The sequence below is a fragment of the Phasianus colchicus genome, chromosome 14, assembly GCF_987193195.1.
Source record: "Phasianus colchicus chromosome 14, bPhaCol1.hap1.1, whole genome shotgun sequence".
NCBI classification, from domain to species: Eukaryota; Metazoa; Chordata; class Aves; order Galliformes; family Phasianidae; genus Phasianus; species Phasianus colchicus.
The window spans coordinates 18721097-18735021 of NC_143449.1; the positions used below are offsets into that span (position 1 = coordinate 18721097).

General features: G+C 52.8%; 3 protein-coding genes across 6 annotated transcripts; all 3 read left to right on the top strand.

The window, feature by feature from the left end:
- Positions 1-3: 3 nt before the first annotated feature.
- Positions 4-2532, top strand: RBMX2 (RNA binding motif protein X-linked 2). Of its 2 annotated transcripts, XM_031594032.2 has the most exons (6): positions 4-109; positions 182-297; positions 421-472; positions 551-680; positions 763-943; positions 1363-2524. In XM_031594032.2, the coding sequence occupies exons 1-6, from the start codon at positions 105-107 to the stop codon at positions 1803-1805; spliced, it is 927 nt and encodes a 308-aa protein (XP_031449892.2). In that variant the 5' UTR covers positions 4-104; the 3' UTR covers positions 1806-2524. The 2 variants fall into 2 exon arrangements, with proteins under 2 accessions (XP_031449892.2, XP_090006622.1); XM_090150496.1 differs by lacking the exon at positions 421-472 and having other exon boundaries at positions 1363-2532.
- Positions 2533-2677: 145 nt separating this feature from the next.
- SLC25A14 (solute carrier family 25 member 14) lies at positions 2678-9116 on the top strand. 3 transcript variants are annotated; one of them, XM_031594031.2, is made up of 9 exons: positions 2678-2821; positions 2896-3043; positions 3212-3306; positions 5150-5235; positions 5485-5580; positions 6223-6347; positions 7421-7556; positions 7783-7863; positions 8656-9116. In XM_031594031.2, exons 1-9 carry the CDS (start codon positions 2758-2760, stop codon positions 8695-8697), a joined length of 873 nt encoding a protein of 290 aa, XP_031449891.1. In that variant the 5' UTR covers positions 2678-2757; the 3' UTR covers positions 8698-9116. The 3 variants fall into 3 exon arrangements, with proteins under 3 accessions (XP_031449891.1, XP_090006620.1, XP_090006621.1); XM_090150494.1 differs by lacking the exon at positions 8656-9116 and adding an exon at positions 7975-8195 and having other exon boundaries at positions 7783-7888; XM_090150495.1 differs by lacking the exon at positions 8656-9116 and having other exon boundaries at positions 7783-7991.
- A 1157-nt stretch (positions 9117-10273) lies between these two features.
- GPR119 (G protein-coupled receptor 119) lies at positions 10274-13824 on the top strand. The gene has a single exon (XM_031594030.2). It carries the CDS (start codon positions 10992-10994, stop codon positions 11952-11954), a length of 963 nt encoding a protein of 320 aa, XP_031449890.2. The 5' UTR covers positions 10274-10991; the 3' UTR covers positions 11955-13824.
- The last annotated feature ends 101 nt before the right edge of the window (positions 13825-13925 follow it).

The following is a 13925-nucleotide window of genomic DNA, read 5'->3' on the forward strand; positions in this document are numbered from 1 at the left end:
CAATAAAGTCTGTGCGGAGCCCTGCGCTCGGACTCGTTGCTTTGCTCGGCGCGCATGCGCGGCCGGAGCGGGGCGCATGCGCAGTGCGCGTCGCCGCCGCCATCATGAAGTAGGTTCGGTGGGGGGCGGGCGGAGGGGGGGTGCGCGCCCGGCCGGTGCTAACGGTACCCATCGCCCTCAGCCCGCTGACCAAAGTGAAGCTGATCAACGAGCTGAACGCGCGGGAGGCGGAGCTGGGCGTGAGCGAAGCGGTGTCGTGGCACGCCGAGTACAAGGACAGCGCCTGGGTCTTCATCGGTACGTGTAGGCCGCGTTTGGGGGGGGGCGGTGTGGAGGGGGTGAGGAGAGCAGCGGGAGGCTGTGCTGGGCTCCGTGCTGAGCCTGGCCGCCCCACATCGCTGCCCAATCCCCTCCCTGCAGGCGGGCTGCCCTACCAGCTGACGGAGGGGGACGTGATCTGTGTGTTCTCGCAGTAAGTGCCCCCTCCCCCCCCCCGCCTTGCTGTGCCCCCATAGCCGTGTGCTCTGTGGCTGTTGATGGTGTGTTTCAGGTATGGGGAGGTGGTGAACATTAATCTGGTGCGGGATAAGAAGACTGGGAAGTCTAAAGGGTTTTGCTTTCTGTGCTATGAGGACCAGAGGAGCACCGTTCTTGCTGTTGATAACTTCAATGGGATCAAGGTGAGTGATGGGGCTGCAGCAGCTCCTGGAGCACTGCATCACTTCAGGGAGGAGATCCATCAGCTGCTGACTCCTGTTTTAGATCAAAGGAAGGACGATCCGTGTGGACCACGTGGCCAACTATCGGCCTCCCAAGGACTCGGATGATTTAGATGATGTTACAAAAGCCCTCCATGCAAAGGGCTGTGGAGTGAAAACACCACCTCATACATCATCAGATTCCTCATTGGAGGATGATGACACGCCAGTCCAAAAGCAAAAAGGTGAAATGCATTTCTGCCAGTCTCTACCCTGGGTGGGAGGATCTGTGGTGGGTGGGTATCAGGGACTCTTAGCTCAGCGTACAGCAGGGATAGGTATCTTCTTGAAAAGAGATGCAACCCTAATGTCCAGGCTATACTCTGTGATATGCATCACATTGCCAGTATTTACCCTTACTGAGATAATTGACTCCAAGCCTCTGAAGCACTCTTCCTGGAGAAAAGGAGCTGTCTGCTAGGCTGCGGGGTTGTTGCAAGGGGGGGGTCAGGACACTGGGGGTCAGGGAGAAGAAAGGCTCCAAAAAAAGCCTTTAAAAAAAAAAAAAAAAAAAAAAAAAAAAGCTGGTGGTGCTCTGTAACAGAGCTTGTGGAGATGATGCTTACAGGACTATCCATCTCTAAAGATGAACCTTTTGTTTCAGATAAAGAGAAGAGTAAGCGTGATCAGCAAAAGCAGAGCTCTCAGGCTGCAAAGAGAACAGCGTCTGCTGAAGAGGCACATCCGAGAATCAAGATTAAAAAGGAGAAGGAAGATCCTGGCTATGACCGATATGCTGGTGGGAGTCAGCAGTCCTGCAGTGAGTCTGAGAAGAAACATGCGAGCAGGACACAGCGAGATGAGGAAGAGCAGAGGCACCAGAGGTCTTTGGGGAGGAGAGGGGAAAAGAGCTCTCAGGAACACAGAGGGCAGAACGGTTCACGGGAAGAGAGAGGAGAGGTTAGCAGGAAGGGTGAGGGGCACAGTAGCCGGCGAGAGGAGTCTCATGAAGGAAGCAGATCCAGGCACCGGTGGGAGAGCAGCACCAGAGAGCCCCATTCCAAGCACAGGGAGCGTGGTTCCACCAGAGATTCCAGCCATCACTGAGCCCTGGTGCGAGCACCCTCTGGGCCACAGCTGTGCCCACCAAGAGACAGCTGCGCCCTGTGAGCTGCACTAGGAGCTGTCTGCGGCTTCCTGGTATGTCCTTGAGGGTACCACAGCTGGTGTTGTGTCTGCTCACACACAACTTTGACTCATTTACTCCTCAGACAGGGCTCTCTCTGTGCTGTGGACGGGGATGTGAGCTCTGTTGCTGCCTCACTCAGCCCTTCTGTGCAGTGGCATCCCACAGACAGTTGTGGAGGGGCTCACGGCACAGCATGGGCAGTAGGGGTGCAGAGCAGCAGGATGCTATGGACCCCCAACCGGCCCATGTTCAATGGGAGCACTCCTGTCTGCAGTGGGGCCGGTGGGTGCCTGCAGGCGGGCATAAGTGCTTTGTGCCCCCAGCCTGTCCCACTTACCTTGTTTATGAGATGGATCTCAAAGGCTGTGCTGCTGAGCCGTTGCTGTTCATGTTTTTTGTTTTAAACTCCTTTTAATAAAATCGATCTGTTAACCAGAAGAAACAACTGGGAGCACCACTTCTGTGTCTGGGTAGCAGGGAAAGGTGAACTACTTCGTTGTGTTTGGGCTGACATCGATGGCAATGGACAGAGAAATGGAGAGAACGCAGCGGTGACCTTGAGCCGCATCTGGTTGCTGCCGGAGCCCTTGCTTCGCTAACTAGCTCTCTCTGCCGCCTACCCCGTGGGTTTCGGGGTGGTTTCAGTAGCTGCAGTCCTCGCTCGTCTCCTCGCCGTCCGTTCTCGGCGGGCGGCGCTGATGGAACTCCAAGAGCAAGCTGCTGGCGCCTCGCCGCCAGGGGGGCGCTATCCGCCTGCCGCGCGTCGCGGTGCGTTTCCGGTTCCGGGGCGCTTCGTGTTCCGGGCGCTTCCGGTTCCGGGGCGAGGCGAGGCAGTGTCCGGCCCGGCGCGGCGGCGCGCTCCGCCATGCCATGTCCGCGCTGAACTGGAAACCCTTCGTGTACGGCGGGCTCGCCTCCATCGTGGCCGAGTTCGGTGAGGTGTGGCGGGCGGGCGGCGGGCATCGGCGCGGGGCCGGGGCGGGGCGCTGACGGCCGCTCTCCCCGCAGGCACGTTCCCCGTGGACCTGACCAAGACGCGCCTGCAGGTGCAGGGCCAGAGCGCCGATGCGCGGTTCCGCGAGGTGCGTTACCGCGGCATGTTCCATGCCCTGTTCCGCATCTGCCGCGAGGAGGGCGGCCGCGCCCTCTATTCGGGGTAAGTACGGAGCCGGGGGGGCTGAAGGGCTGCGCGGGGCCGGCTGCGGTGTGTCGGCGTCGCTGCGGGGATGGTCGGTGCACGAAGCGCCTCTCGGCGGCCGGCGCTGCGCCCCGGGGTGCCGCCCTGCTGGGGGCTTCAGCTTCCGCCGTTTGTTCCCTCGCTCAGGATCGCCCCTGCGCTGCTGAGACAGGCGTCCTACGGCACCATCAAGATCGGCATCTACCAGAGCCTGAAGCGGCTGTTCGTGGAGCGCCTGGAAGGTCTGTGGTAGGAACGTGGTGCAGCTCTTCTGCCAGACATGCACGGCGCGGTGCTGTGTGCTCTGTTCTGTGTGGGTTTGCTCCTTCCTTTCCCTGTCCTTCCCAGCTCTGGTTCTCCAAGAGATGGAGTTCTCGCTTCGTGCTGTGCGGCTGTGTTACATGCAGGGATAGGCTGCAGCACCAATTGGAATCTCACTGCGCTTGACGCCGCCCACAGTCACAGAAATGGTCCCTAAGCTGAACACATCCATGCTTTCCCCAGCTTTCATCTTTGTTTTGCGACATCAGAGCTCAGGAAACCTCCAGTGTACTGACAGAGGCCCATCTCTTCTCATTAGCTTGAGGGAAGACATCATATATATCTTCATTACTTGAAGTGATTGCATAAACAGGAGTGGTAACAACTGTTTATGAGGGTGGATAGTGATAAGACAAGGGGGAATGGTTTTGAACTGAGACAGGGGAGGTTTAGGTTAGATATTAGGAGGACATTTTTCACACAGAGGGCGGTGAGGCACTGGAACAGGTTGCCCAAGGAGGTTGTGGATGCCCCATCCCTGCAGGCATTCAAGGCCAGGCTGGATGTGGCTCTGGGCTGCCTGGTCTGCTGGTTGGCGACCTGCACATAGCAGGGGGTTGGAACTGGATGAGCATTGTGCTCCTTTGCAACCCAGGCCATTCTAGGATTTTATGATATCCCAGCTATGCTCCCTGCACTGCTCTGTGTTACTTGGGCTATAACCTTCACTAAGAAGCCTTTCCTGTTGTCCTCTTGAAGTCCTTCTGCCTGAACACAGCAGCTCTGGTTAAGAAGTTGTCCAATTCATGAGCTTTTGCAGGGATTAAAGAGATAAGAAACAGTGTGTGTTCTTGACTCTGACAGGAACCTTTGTTGCTCTTATTTGTAAGATGGTAGAGCAGCCAAAGTTGAAGTTTTCTTTACTGGGAGAGCTGCATGTGCAGTTCTGTACCCTGTCCTATCGTGAGTGAATACTTTATGATGTTCAGCCTGCGAAGGTGAGATGTGAGATTCACACCAGTGAGAGGACCAGGTGTGCAATGCACTAGACCTGTTTTCCAGGGGCTGCTCTCTTCTTGAGTGATGCCTCTCCCTGTGGATGGTTCTGTGCATGTGCTCTGGGCTGCCCATCTCACTTGCTGTTGCAGCATTTCCAGTTGTGAGTACTGTTGTTTGAATATTTGTCTCCCTACAGGCCTGGGGCAGCACGTGGCCTGGTCTCCTCTGGGAAGTGCTGTGGTCAGTACCAGCAAAGGGCCTTTTTCCAATATAACCATCAATCTAATACTGGACCTGGAAATCTTGGATTTTTTTTCCTTCTCTGGAACTAATTGCATCTAACTTTCTCTGCCTGGATCATCTACTCTCTGTTTTTCAGGGAGGCTGCATATTCTGAGTGTGGCCAGCTGGGGCTCCAAATTAAAACTAATTGATGTCAGATTGCCTTGAGGAGTGTTTAGTTGCCCCTTTGTCTTGCCATTCTCCATTATGAGAAATGCATCCCTGGGCACTGAAATCTCAGATGATTGTTTAGCACTTTCCTGTATAGCATCCCTTTACTTGTCTGATCAGCTAGAATTGGCAGTCAGACCTGCTTCTCTCTGACAATGTGTTGCTGTTTCAGCCTCTGCTTTTTGTCACTGGCAGCTACAGATAGGTCTGCTGTCAGCTGGTGGTAAATGGCCAGTTTCTGCTTGTGCAGCTTCACCATGTGATTTGTGAATTTAGCTTTTGTGTTCTTTCCAGAGCTTCTTGCTTGTTCAGTACAGCCTGTGCGCCTTCTCTTTAGACCTTTAGGATCTGACTTCCTTTTCTTGATTGCAGATGAAACGTTGTTAATCAATGTAATCTGTGGAGTGGTTTCAGGGGTGATCTCCTCTGCACTTGCCAATCCGACAGATGTGCTGAAGGTAAGAAGTGTGTGTGTCCAGTGAGCCCAGTGCAGTTTGCCACATGCTCCTGCTTTCTAACAAAGGTGCATCTCTCCCAGCTGCAGTGAGGTGCTCTCTCTAAGCCACTACTGACATTAGTTCTGCTAATTTGGGCTTGTTATGAATGGGAGTTGCTCTGTTGTTCCTTTATACCAGGAAATCCATCAAACTGTTATTGCCCTCAGGGCAGGCGCCGATGCTGTGCCCCTGACTTGACATTTCTTTCAGATTCGAATGCAAGCTCAAGGCAGTTTGTTCCAGGGTGGCATGATTGGCAGCTTCATCGATATCTACCAGCAAGAGGGTACCCGAGGCCTCTGGAGGGTGAGCACCAGCTGCTGGAAACCCCTCACCTCTACTAGTATCAGAACTAAAAGCTTCCTCAACTTGTTTGCTGCTCCTTCTTTGAGCCCAAGTACAACTCTTGAGGAGAACTGTGAACCAGGGATGGTAGTCAAGTCCTTCTCCTCATTAACAGGCAAACAGAAGCACATCTGTGGTGGAGATTGCATCTGTGCTGTGGCAGCGTCAGCACTGGGCCAGTCAAACCTGGCTCCCAGGGCTGAAGCTGTCCCTGGGTGGAGCAGTATTTAGGTCTGGGCAAGTAGATCAGGACTTTTGTGGTACAGGATCTTTTCTGGAGTTGAAATTTCAGTATGCTGGTGAGGAAGAAAAGTGAATTATAGCCTTATTCCTTTGTGGGCCAGAGAGAAGCAGCATCTGGTTAATCTGGCTGTAGTAAAACTGCTAGGGTGGAGGATGGAGGAGTCCTCCTTAGCTTTGGAGTTATACTGGGAGACAGCGAGCAAGCTCTACCTCAAGATTCGGGTGCAAGGCAGGATGATGAGGATACCAAGTGTCCTGTTGAGAGAAAGACCCTTGAGAGGAGGCTGGAAAGAAGTTTTATACTAGTTGTGGGTCTCAAGGCAGCAGTTCATGCTTGTGACTGATGTTTGTGTTCTGCAGGGTGTTGTTCCAACAGCCCAGAGAGCTGCCATTGTGGTTGGGGTGGAACTGCCAGTCTACGACATCACCAAGAAGCACTTAATTCTGTCAGGCCTGATGGGTGATACAATCTTTACCCACTTTGTGTGAGTATTTGCTGCAGCTGCTGCACTCTCCAGGCTTGGCAGGGTGTATGAAGCAAAGAAGCAAAGTGGGATTTGGAGATCTGTTTATAGAGCAAGAGCTCTGGAGCTGCCAAGAACAAACTCAGTGCTTCTGAGGGATCTGCTGTGTTGACTGGAGCAGCTATGGATGCCCAGAAAATATCCCTAGAGAGTCCTCCCTGGAGAAGGAACATGGCAGAAATCCTTCTGGTGAAGTGAAATAAAAGCTTGAATTCAGTTCATTAGTTACCAGAAATGCTGTTGCTCCATTTTGCTGCCATGGTATGAACCTGGCAGGAGTTCTAGTTGTGATGAATGGTAGCAATAGGTTGAAAGAGCTGCTCCAGTCTGAGGTTCTCATCTACAGAAAATGTCAGCTTGCAGCCCTTGCTATAAGAATTTTTGTGAAACAAAGAAAGTTGCAGAACTGACTAGAAGAATACACTGAGCAATCTGACCTAGTTTTGAAGTCAGCCCTGCTCTGAACAGGGGGTGGATTAGAAACTTCCCAAAGTTTTTCTTCACCTACATTTTCCTATTATTCTTCTAGCAGACACTTTAGCTGGAGGTGCTGCAGTGCTTCTGTTGGGTTTGCCTGCTGTGGGCTGAAGGTGACAAGCACTAGACCATATGTGCAGGGAGGAGACTAGCAGCTGCATGCTCCCTGTGGCTGCCTTTGGTCTTCCTCCCTCCTTCCCAGCCACGAAGAAATGTTTGCTCTGGGGAGAAGGATGTGCATTTCCAAGAGCCTGCCTTCAGGTCTGTGTCACTCTGTCAGCACCCAGAAACACTTGCTGGACTGCAGGCAGCCCTGTGGAGACCTGGCAGTGGGCTCTGGCAGGGTCTTCATTAGATGGAGTTGAGCATTTTGCTTCTCTGGCTCTCTGGGTCTCAGTGTGCTATTGGTTCTGGGTGGGAGCAGACAGGACAGCTAATGTTTACTGCTAAATGCCTTTCATGGAATTGAAAAGTACTCTTGTGCTTATGTCCAGGCCTGTCTGAGCCAGGCTGGCCATATTCAGAGCTATTTCTCTCTAATGTTCTGGTATATCTAGTTCCAGTTTTACATGTGGGCTGGCAGGGGCAATTGCCTCCAACCCCGTGGATGTGGTGAGGACACGAATGATGAACCAGCGAGCGATAGTGGGCAGTGTGGAGCTCTACAAGGGCACTCTTGATGGTCTTGTGAAGGTAAGGAGGTGAAACAGGTGGGCAAAACACTGCTTTTTAGGAGGCTGGCTGCTGTTAAAATACGAGCTGGGTGAGCAGACAGTGAGGTGTATTGAAAACTGGCTGAATGGCCAAGCCCAGAGAGTGGTGGTGTTTCCACAGCAGAGCTCCTCTTTAGCTCTCTTCAGAATCTGTGACTGATCCTAAGTTGAATCTGATAACTGATCTCTCTCTTCTTTCCCCCCAGACATGGAAGAGTGAAGGGTTCTTTGCACTCTATAAAGGTTTCTGGCCCAACTGGCTTCGGCTCGGTCCCTGGAACATCATTGTATCCTTCAGTATGCTGCTGGGAGGTGATGAGTATGGGCAAGCAGGGGAAGACTAAGCTGTAAATAGAAGTTCAGACAAGACACCCTGATGGGGTAATTCTTTGTCTTAGCCCAGAGCAACTTCCTGTTATGCTTGGACAGACATAGACTGCGATGTGACTGCAGGTGCTTCGAGCACCAAAAAATACCACTGGCTGTGATTGATCCATCTGACAGCTTTGTAGGTGGTTCATGCAGGGACTTCCAGTGCAGCAGCATAGGCATTTTCCTGTACAGTAAGTACTTTCAAGTGCACAGCTTTAAACTTTCCATTTAGCCAGAGCTGCTGGAGTCACAGCGGTTTCAAGATTGGCTCTTGTTTTAAGAGGGAAGCCTGGAATATTCTTCTCCTGAGACAGGTGCTGACGTGCTCTGCAGAATCGTCAGTCACTGCTGTGTTGCTGTACTGGTTTCTTCATTCCTTCTGGCATGGTGTATGTAATTTATTTTAAAGAAGTCCCTGCTTAGAAAATCCCAGTTAGTTATTTCCCTTTCCTAGTAGTCCAGGCAAACCTTGGCCAGCTTGATTTTGGGGTCAGTTTCTTCCCTCTCTGGTAGCCTCTTTCTACAGCTCTCTTCCATCTGTACAGATCACTTTATGCTGCCTGGAAGATGGGATTCCCCATATTGGTTTTCAGCTATACTATGCTGATGATCTGCCTGCCTTGCCTTGTGGGGTCTGGCCTGGTTATGAGGGAGGTGCAGTGCAGCTGCTGTATGTATTTGGCCTAATTCCTTGACTTTTCCTTCAGTTTTTTATCACATATGAGCAACTGAAGCGACTTCCATTCTGAGAGCTAGCTTCATTCCACGAGTGTCATCTTCAAGGCTCACAGCAGTGTTTTGCTGCAGCCTTCATTTCACCATCCCCACGTTTTGATGTTTTGTTACGTGTGGGTCTGGATTCTCCTCCTCTCCCACATTCATGGTCCCTGAAGGTTGTTCTGGCTGAAGTGTAACTGGGAGGCTGATGGCAGGTACTGCATGCTTTGTTCCACACAGAGGCGAGTATTAACTGTGCACGAGTGTTTGGGCCTGAAGCAATATCTTCTGTGAAGATCTGTGCATTCCAGTGGCCTTTTGATGCAGCTGTGGTTTGTTTGACTCATGTACTTCGTTCTGCTGTACTTGTGGGGTGAGGCTGGAGGCTGGACAGGGGTGCTGTCATGTTTTCCTGCAACCTGTAACCTCATTAAATTATTTATTGACTGGATGGCATGAGTTTGTGTTTGTGCAGACTTAGCATATTAGGTATATTTTTCAGAGCAGATGCTATGTCTGCCCTTGGAAACAAGAGAAGGTTGTTTTTCCAGCACACTATATATCCTTTTTTCCCCCTAAATACATTATTTTTTCTTCATAGTCTTCAAACTTCATTGCAATGAATGTATTTCTAAAAGACAGCTTGATAGTCAGGAAATGATGGTGCCATAAAAGCAAACAGTTTTTATCCCTACTTCCTTCCTCCTCTGTGGGAGAGCTTTGGTTCAGATGAAGGTCCCATGTGATGTGCAGCAATGCTTCCTGCTTGAGACTGCTGCAAAGTGACGTTCTCTGTGCAGATTGCACAAGGGATGTTCAGCCAAACAAAGGAAAGAGAGTTATTTGTGTGGTTCTATAGGGATCTGGTTGAATGCATAAGGAAGGTGAGGCCTGTGGACTTAAATAGTGCAATGAATGGAGGTGATCCTGGAAGGTTGGAGGGTCAGTTTCAGAGTTAAGCTGCAAGTTACCAGGGGCTGGGAGCAGAGGATTGAAAGCAGACAACGTTTGCATGCTTCAGCTTGCCTTACTCTTGAATAGAATTTCTGAATATTCAAAGTAAAGACATAGTGATGTGATGGATCAATACGAATCCATTTGAGGGAAGAATTTTAACAGTAATTCTACACATTCGTTTGGCTTCCTTCACGGTTCTGTTACTTTAGTTCTGGAGCAGACCCTTCTGTGCAGCTATACTGATGGTTGTAATTTCTTTGCTGTCAGCCATTGCTATCCCATCTTTATTCTTCAGGAGCAAAGCTCTACAAGCAGCTCCTCAGAAATGTATGAACAGTGTATTCATGGCCTCTTACAGGTTTTTGGCTTTCTTTTTTTGTGATGTGAAGTGCTGGTGGGAGGCTCTTCTTTCCACCCTTAGCACCTACAACCTGCCCTGTGCCATGCTCTGCCTTTGGCTGCATTCTCAGCTGTATCCTGACCTTGGTTGTGCTCAGCCTCTCCTGAGCAGACCGCTCGCCTCGGGTTGCTATTTGACAGAGGAAGGCTGAAGCCTTCCCTGTTTCCTGGCAGCTCTGATTTTTCCACTTCTTGGTCCAGGAGAGGCAGATTTGTTTAAAGGGATCAGTGTTATTTCTTTGGTCCCTTTGGGACGAGGCTGCTGTAGTTCTGGCAGTGACCCTGTAGAAGCCTCATGAGCTGTACCATCTGTACATCTTGCTGGGCTTTTCTCCTTTATCTGCACCTGTGTCAAAGCCAGGCACTGGCTCTGCTCAGGTCCTTAGTGCTTGGTTGGGGTGCTCACCTCCCTGCATGCCACCACAGCAGTACCACTGGACAAGGAGGAGTGATCAGGGTGTGATCCTGGTGCTGTAAACAGACCACAGCTCCCAAGCAGGTCTCACGGTTGCACTAGGAGATGATGGAGAGGCCAACAGCAGCACAGGCTGCCCTGGAATGGGAGATGCTGAAACATCCTGTGCAGGGAGCTGCTGCCCTGCTGGTGGGACAGGGAGCCAGGGGAGCAGGAGTGGGCTGTTAGGGAGGAGAGTGGCGTCAGCCCAGCCTCACACTGCCTTCCTGTTCAGTGCTCTGAGCTCACCCTCCTGCTCTCGGGTTGTCTGGAAACGCGGCATGAGGGGAGGGACCTCTGTGGGCACAACGGGTGCTGTGAGTGCATCAGTCCCTTCTGGCACAGCAGAACTCTGCTCTGCAGCCTGAGGCACCACCTGGAGAGTGAGGTGCTGTGCTCACAGCTGCCCATCGCCTGCTTACTGAGCTGTGCATACCAAGAAGCCCCAGGTGAGGAATGCTCTAGGATCGTGCTGTGGACATACCATCTTTGGGTTGTGTCCCGCAGTGACCAGACATGGCTAGCTTGGCTGTGGGAATCATCCTTGCTGTGCTGGCTCCGCTCATCATCGCTGCCAACGTGCTGGTGGCCATTGCCCTCCTTCGCCTGATCTGGAAGACTGGCTACAAGGGACACTATTTTGTCCTTAATCTTGCTGCTGCAGACACCATAGTTGGTTTGTCGGTTGTAGGTCTGGTCAGGGGGGAGTTGTCTGAGCACGTTCATCCCCCACAGATCTTCTGTGTCCTGCGAATGGCTTTTGTGACATCCTCTTCTGCTGCTTCTATCCTATCCCTGACCCTGGTCGCGTGTTACAGGCACCTGGCAATCAGAAAGCCTTTCCACTATCACCAGCTGGTCACAGGCACGCGGGTCGGGCTGCACTTGGTGGGGCTCTGGCTGCTTGCTGGTATCGTTGGCTTTCTCCCACTCCTTATCCCAGGCTTTCAGAAGATCTCCATCGAGGAAAAATGCTCCTTCTTCGGAGTCTTCCACCTCAGCTACATGCTCATTGTCTCCTGCATGGGGTTCTTTCCAGTCCTGTTTCTCTTCATTTACCTCTACTGTGACATGCTGAAAATTGCCTCTGTGCACGTGCAACAAATCCGGGAAGTGGAACGTGCAGGGCTGGCCAGGGGCAGCACCAGTGACATGAAGGCCATGCGCACCGTGGCCATGCTGATCGGCTGCTTTGTGCTGTCCTGGCTGCCGTTTTTCATCGCTGGCATCGTGCAAACTGTGTGTACCAAGTGCTTCCCTTACAGAGTCATTGAGAGTTACCTCTGGCTGTTGGGACTGTGCAACTCCCTCCTGAACCCCTTGCTTTACTCCTACTGGCAGAAGGACGTGCGGCGGCAGCTCTCCCAGCTGGCTGCTGGAGTGAAGAGGAAAGTCCTTCATTTGGGGAATGGTCGCTGTTTCCCCAGCAGAGGCACCGAGTCCATTCCTACTGTGTCATGCTTGCAGCTCCAGGATTGATGTGGTTAGGAGTGGCTACTATTGGCTTTCTTTCCAGCTCGTCTCCCTCACCAGGACTGTGAACCTGGGGGCTGCCAGCTGCGGAATAGATCTTATGTGGGGTAGGACAGCTCTGCATGCTTAGACACAGCACAACCAGCACAGCCAGTTCTGCACCAGCTCCAGGGCACCCAAAATTGCAGGTGTGTGGCACATGTTGAATTTTGCTTGGAGAGCTTCAGCAAGAGCAGCTTTGTGTCTGGTGGGACCAAGCCTTTCACAGACTAAGATCACTCATCTTTTGCAGCCTGGCTTTCCCCAGCCCAGATCTGGGAGCCTTCTGCTGTCCCTTTCTGCCTGCAGCACAGCTGTCTGGACCAGGTTCCCCACCAGCACGTGGGGCAGGGCTGCTCTCACTGTGTTGGCTCTGTCACTCCCTATCAATGCCTTACCTAAACCAAACATGCAATCCAGCACATGCAATCTGGGCTATTCCTCAAACCATCCTCTGGTTAGGATCGATCCTTGAGGCAGAGGTGAAGGGTCTGGGTCTGGGATCTCTGCTGTAATGCAGGGGGGAGGGGAGTGGCTGTTCTTTGGCTATATGTGCACTGGAGCAAAAGCTGAACAGCCCCAGACGTGGTGTGCCTGGGAGAGGTGCAGGGCAGCACCGGTTGGTGCTGTTACTGTTTGGTTTGAGCTGTAAAGCAAGTTAATGAGTGACTGACCGAGTGCTGAGCAGGAAGGACTGCCTTGGAGACAGGGAAAACCTTGTGCAGAAGAGCTGCTTTATCCCACCAATGCCATAGGACTGTTTATGGGGTGATAAGGATGCCTCTACACTGACTCAGCAGATGGGAGCACACAGCACTTGGTGCACATCGTGCCACAGAGCAGTGATGGACAGATTGCTGGTCCCGCCAGAGGCTATGATGTTCTCTAATTGCTTTTTGTAAAACTGTAACAATTTGTAAAATCCACATAGCAGGAACATTTCCCTTAAAACAGGATGCATAGCTAAGGACTCGCTTCAATCTGAAAATGGGGATGCTTTATGCAAACAATAATTGGTTCCTCTTCTGTCACCTGCCCTGCTGGTAGAGATGAAGGCTCAAGGCCTGATCCCATACATGAGCAGAACCTGCCTCGGTCCTGGGGCCACCCCCATCATCATCTCAGAGGAAGGGATGAAAATAAAAGCACCCTGCTAAGACCAAAACAAGAGCAGCAGGCAGCCTGTGGCACCCATCTCTACGCCTGGGAGCAAACACCACACAACGTATCCTGTGCACGAAGGAAAGAGCCCGAGATAAGGCTCACACGGAACAGATGGGCTCTGTGGGTTGAACTGATGCCTCGCAGGTGGGTCTGGTAGGTGGATCCGCTCTGACTCAGCTGTGGGGATCAGCACAACCGCGTGTCAGCGTGACGTGGCTGCTGTCTGCGCTCGGCACAGCGTGGGCTCCACCAGCTGTTGCTTTGCAAAGCCGCCCCATCCTCGCCGAGTAACTGACGACGCCGAAGCCTCCGCCTCCTCCTACACGCCTGCCAGCGCCCGCTGGGAATGGAGACAAGCGGGCCTCCCGCTTCTCGCGTCGGCTGCGGTCCTGCTGCCCACGGGCACGGCTGCGGGCGGGTCGGTGCCTCGGGGCTGCAGGCCGGCTGGCAGCGGTACCGACGCGGGGATGGCATCTCCTCGGGGCGACGGGGGACGGGCGGGAGATGATGACGCGCTTCTGTACCGAGCGGGAGGCGGAGCGCCGGCCCGCACTGCGGGGTCCGTCCGCGTCCCCGCTCCGCTCCGCTCCTCCCCCGGCTCCGAGCGCCGCGCGAGGGCTGAAGATAAGGAGCGCTTCCTCTCGTTGCTCAATAAATCGCATGGCTGCATAAATGCACGCTCGCTGTTCCGACTCGCGGGAGCTGGGGGCGGGCTGCCCTCCGTGGCGGTTCGAGGGCTGCGCCGCCCGCACCCGGCAGCAAAGGGGCCAGAGA

Coding starts and splice junctions, on each gene's coding strand:
- RBMX2 (XM_031594032.2), top strand. Junction 298..420: donor CAGCGCCTGGGTCTTCATCG/GTACGTGTAGGC, acceptor CCCTCCCTGCAG/GCGGGCTGCCCTACCAGCTG. Junction 681..762: donor ATAACTTCAATGGGATCAAG/GTGAGTGATGGG, acceptor CTCCTGTTTTAG/ATCAAAGGAAGGACGATCCG.
- SLC25A14 (XM_090150494.1), top strand. CDS start 2,758: ATGTCCGCGCTGAACTGGAAACCCTTCGTGTACGGCGGGCTCGCCTCC. Junction 5,581..6,222: donor GTACCCGAGGCCTCTGGAGG/GTGAGCACCAGC, acceptor TGTGTTCTGCAG/GGTGTTGTTCCAACAGCCCA. Junction 7,889..7,974: donor CTTCAGTATGCTGCTGGGAG/GTGATGAGTATG, acceptor TCTTTGTCTTAG/CCCAGAGCAACTTCCTGTTA.
- GPR119 (XM_031594030.2), top strand. CDS start 10,992: ATGGCTAGCTTGGCTGTGGGAATCATCCTTGCTGTGCTGGCTCCGCTC.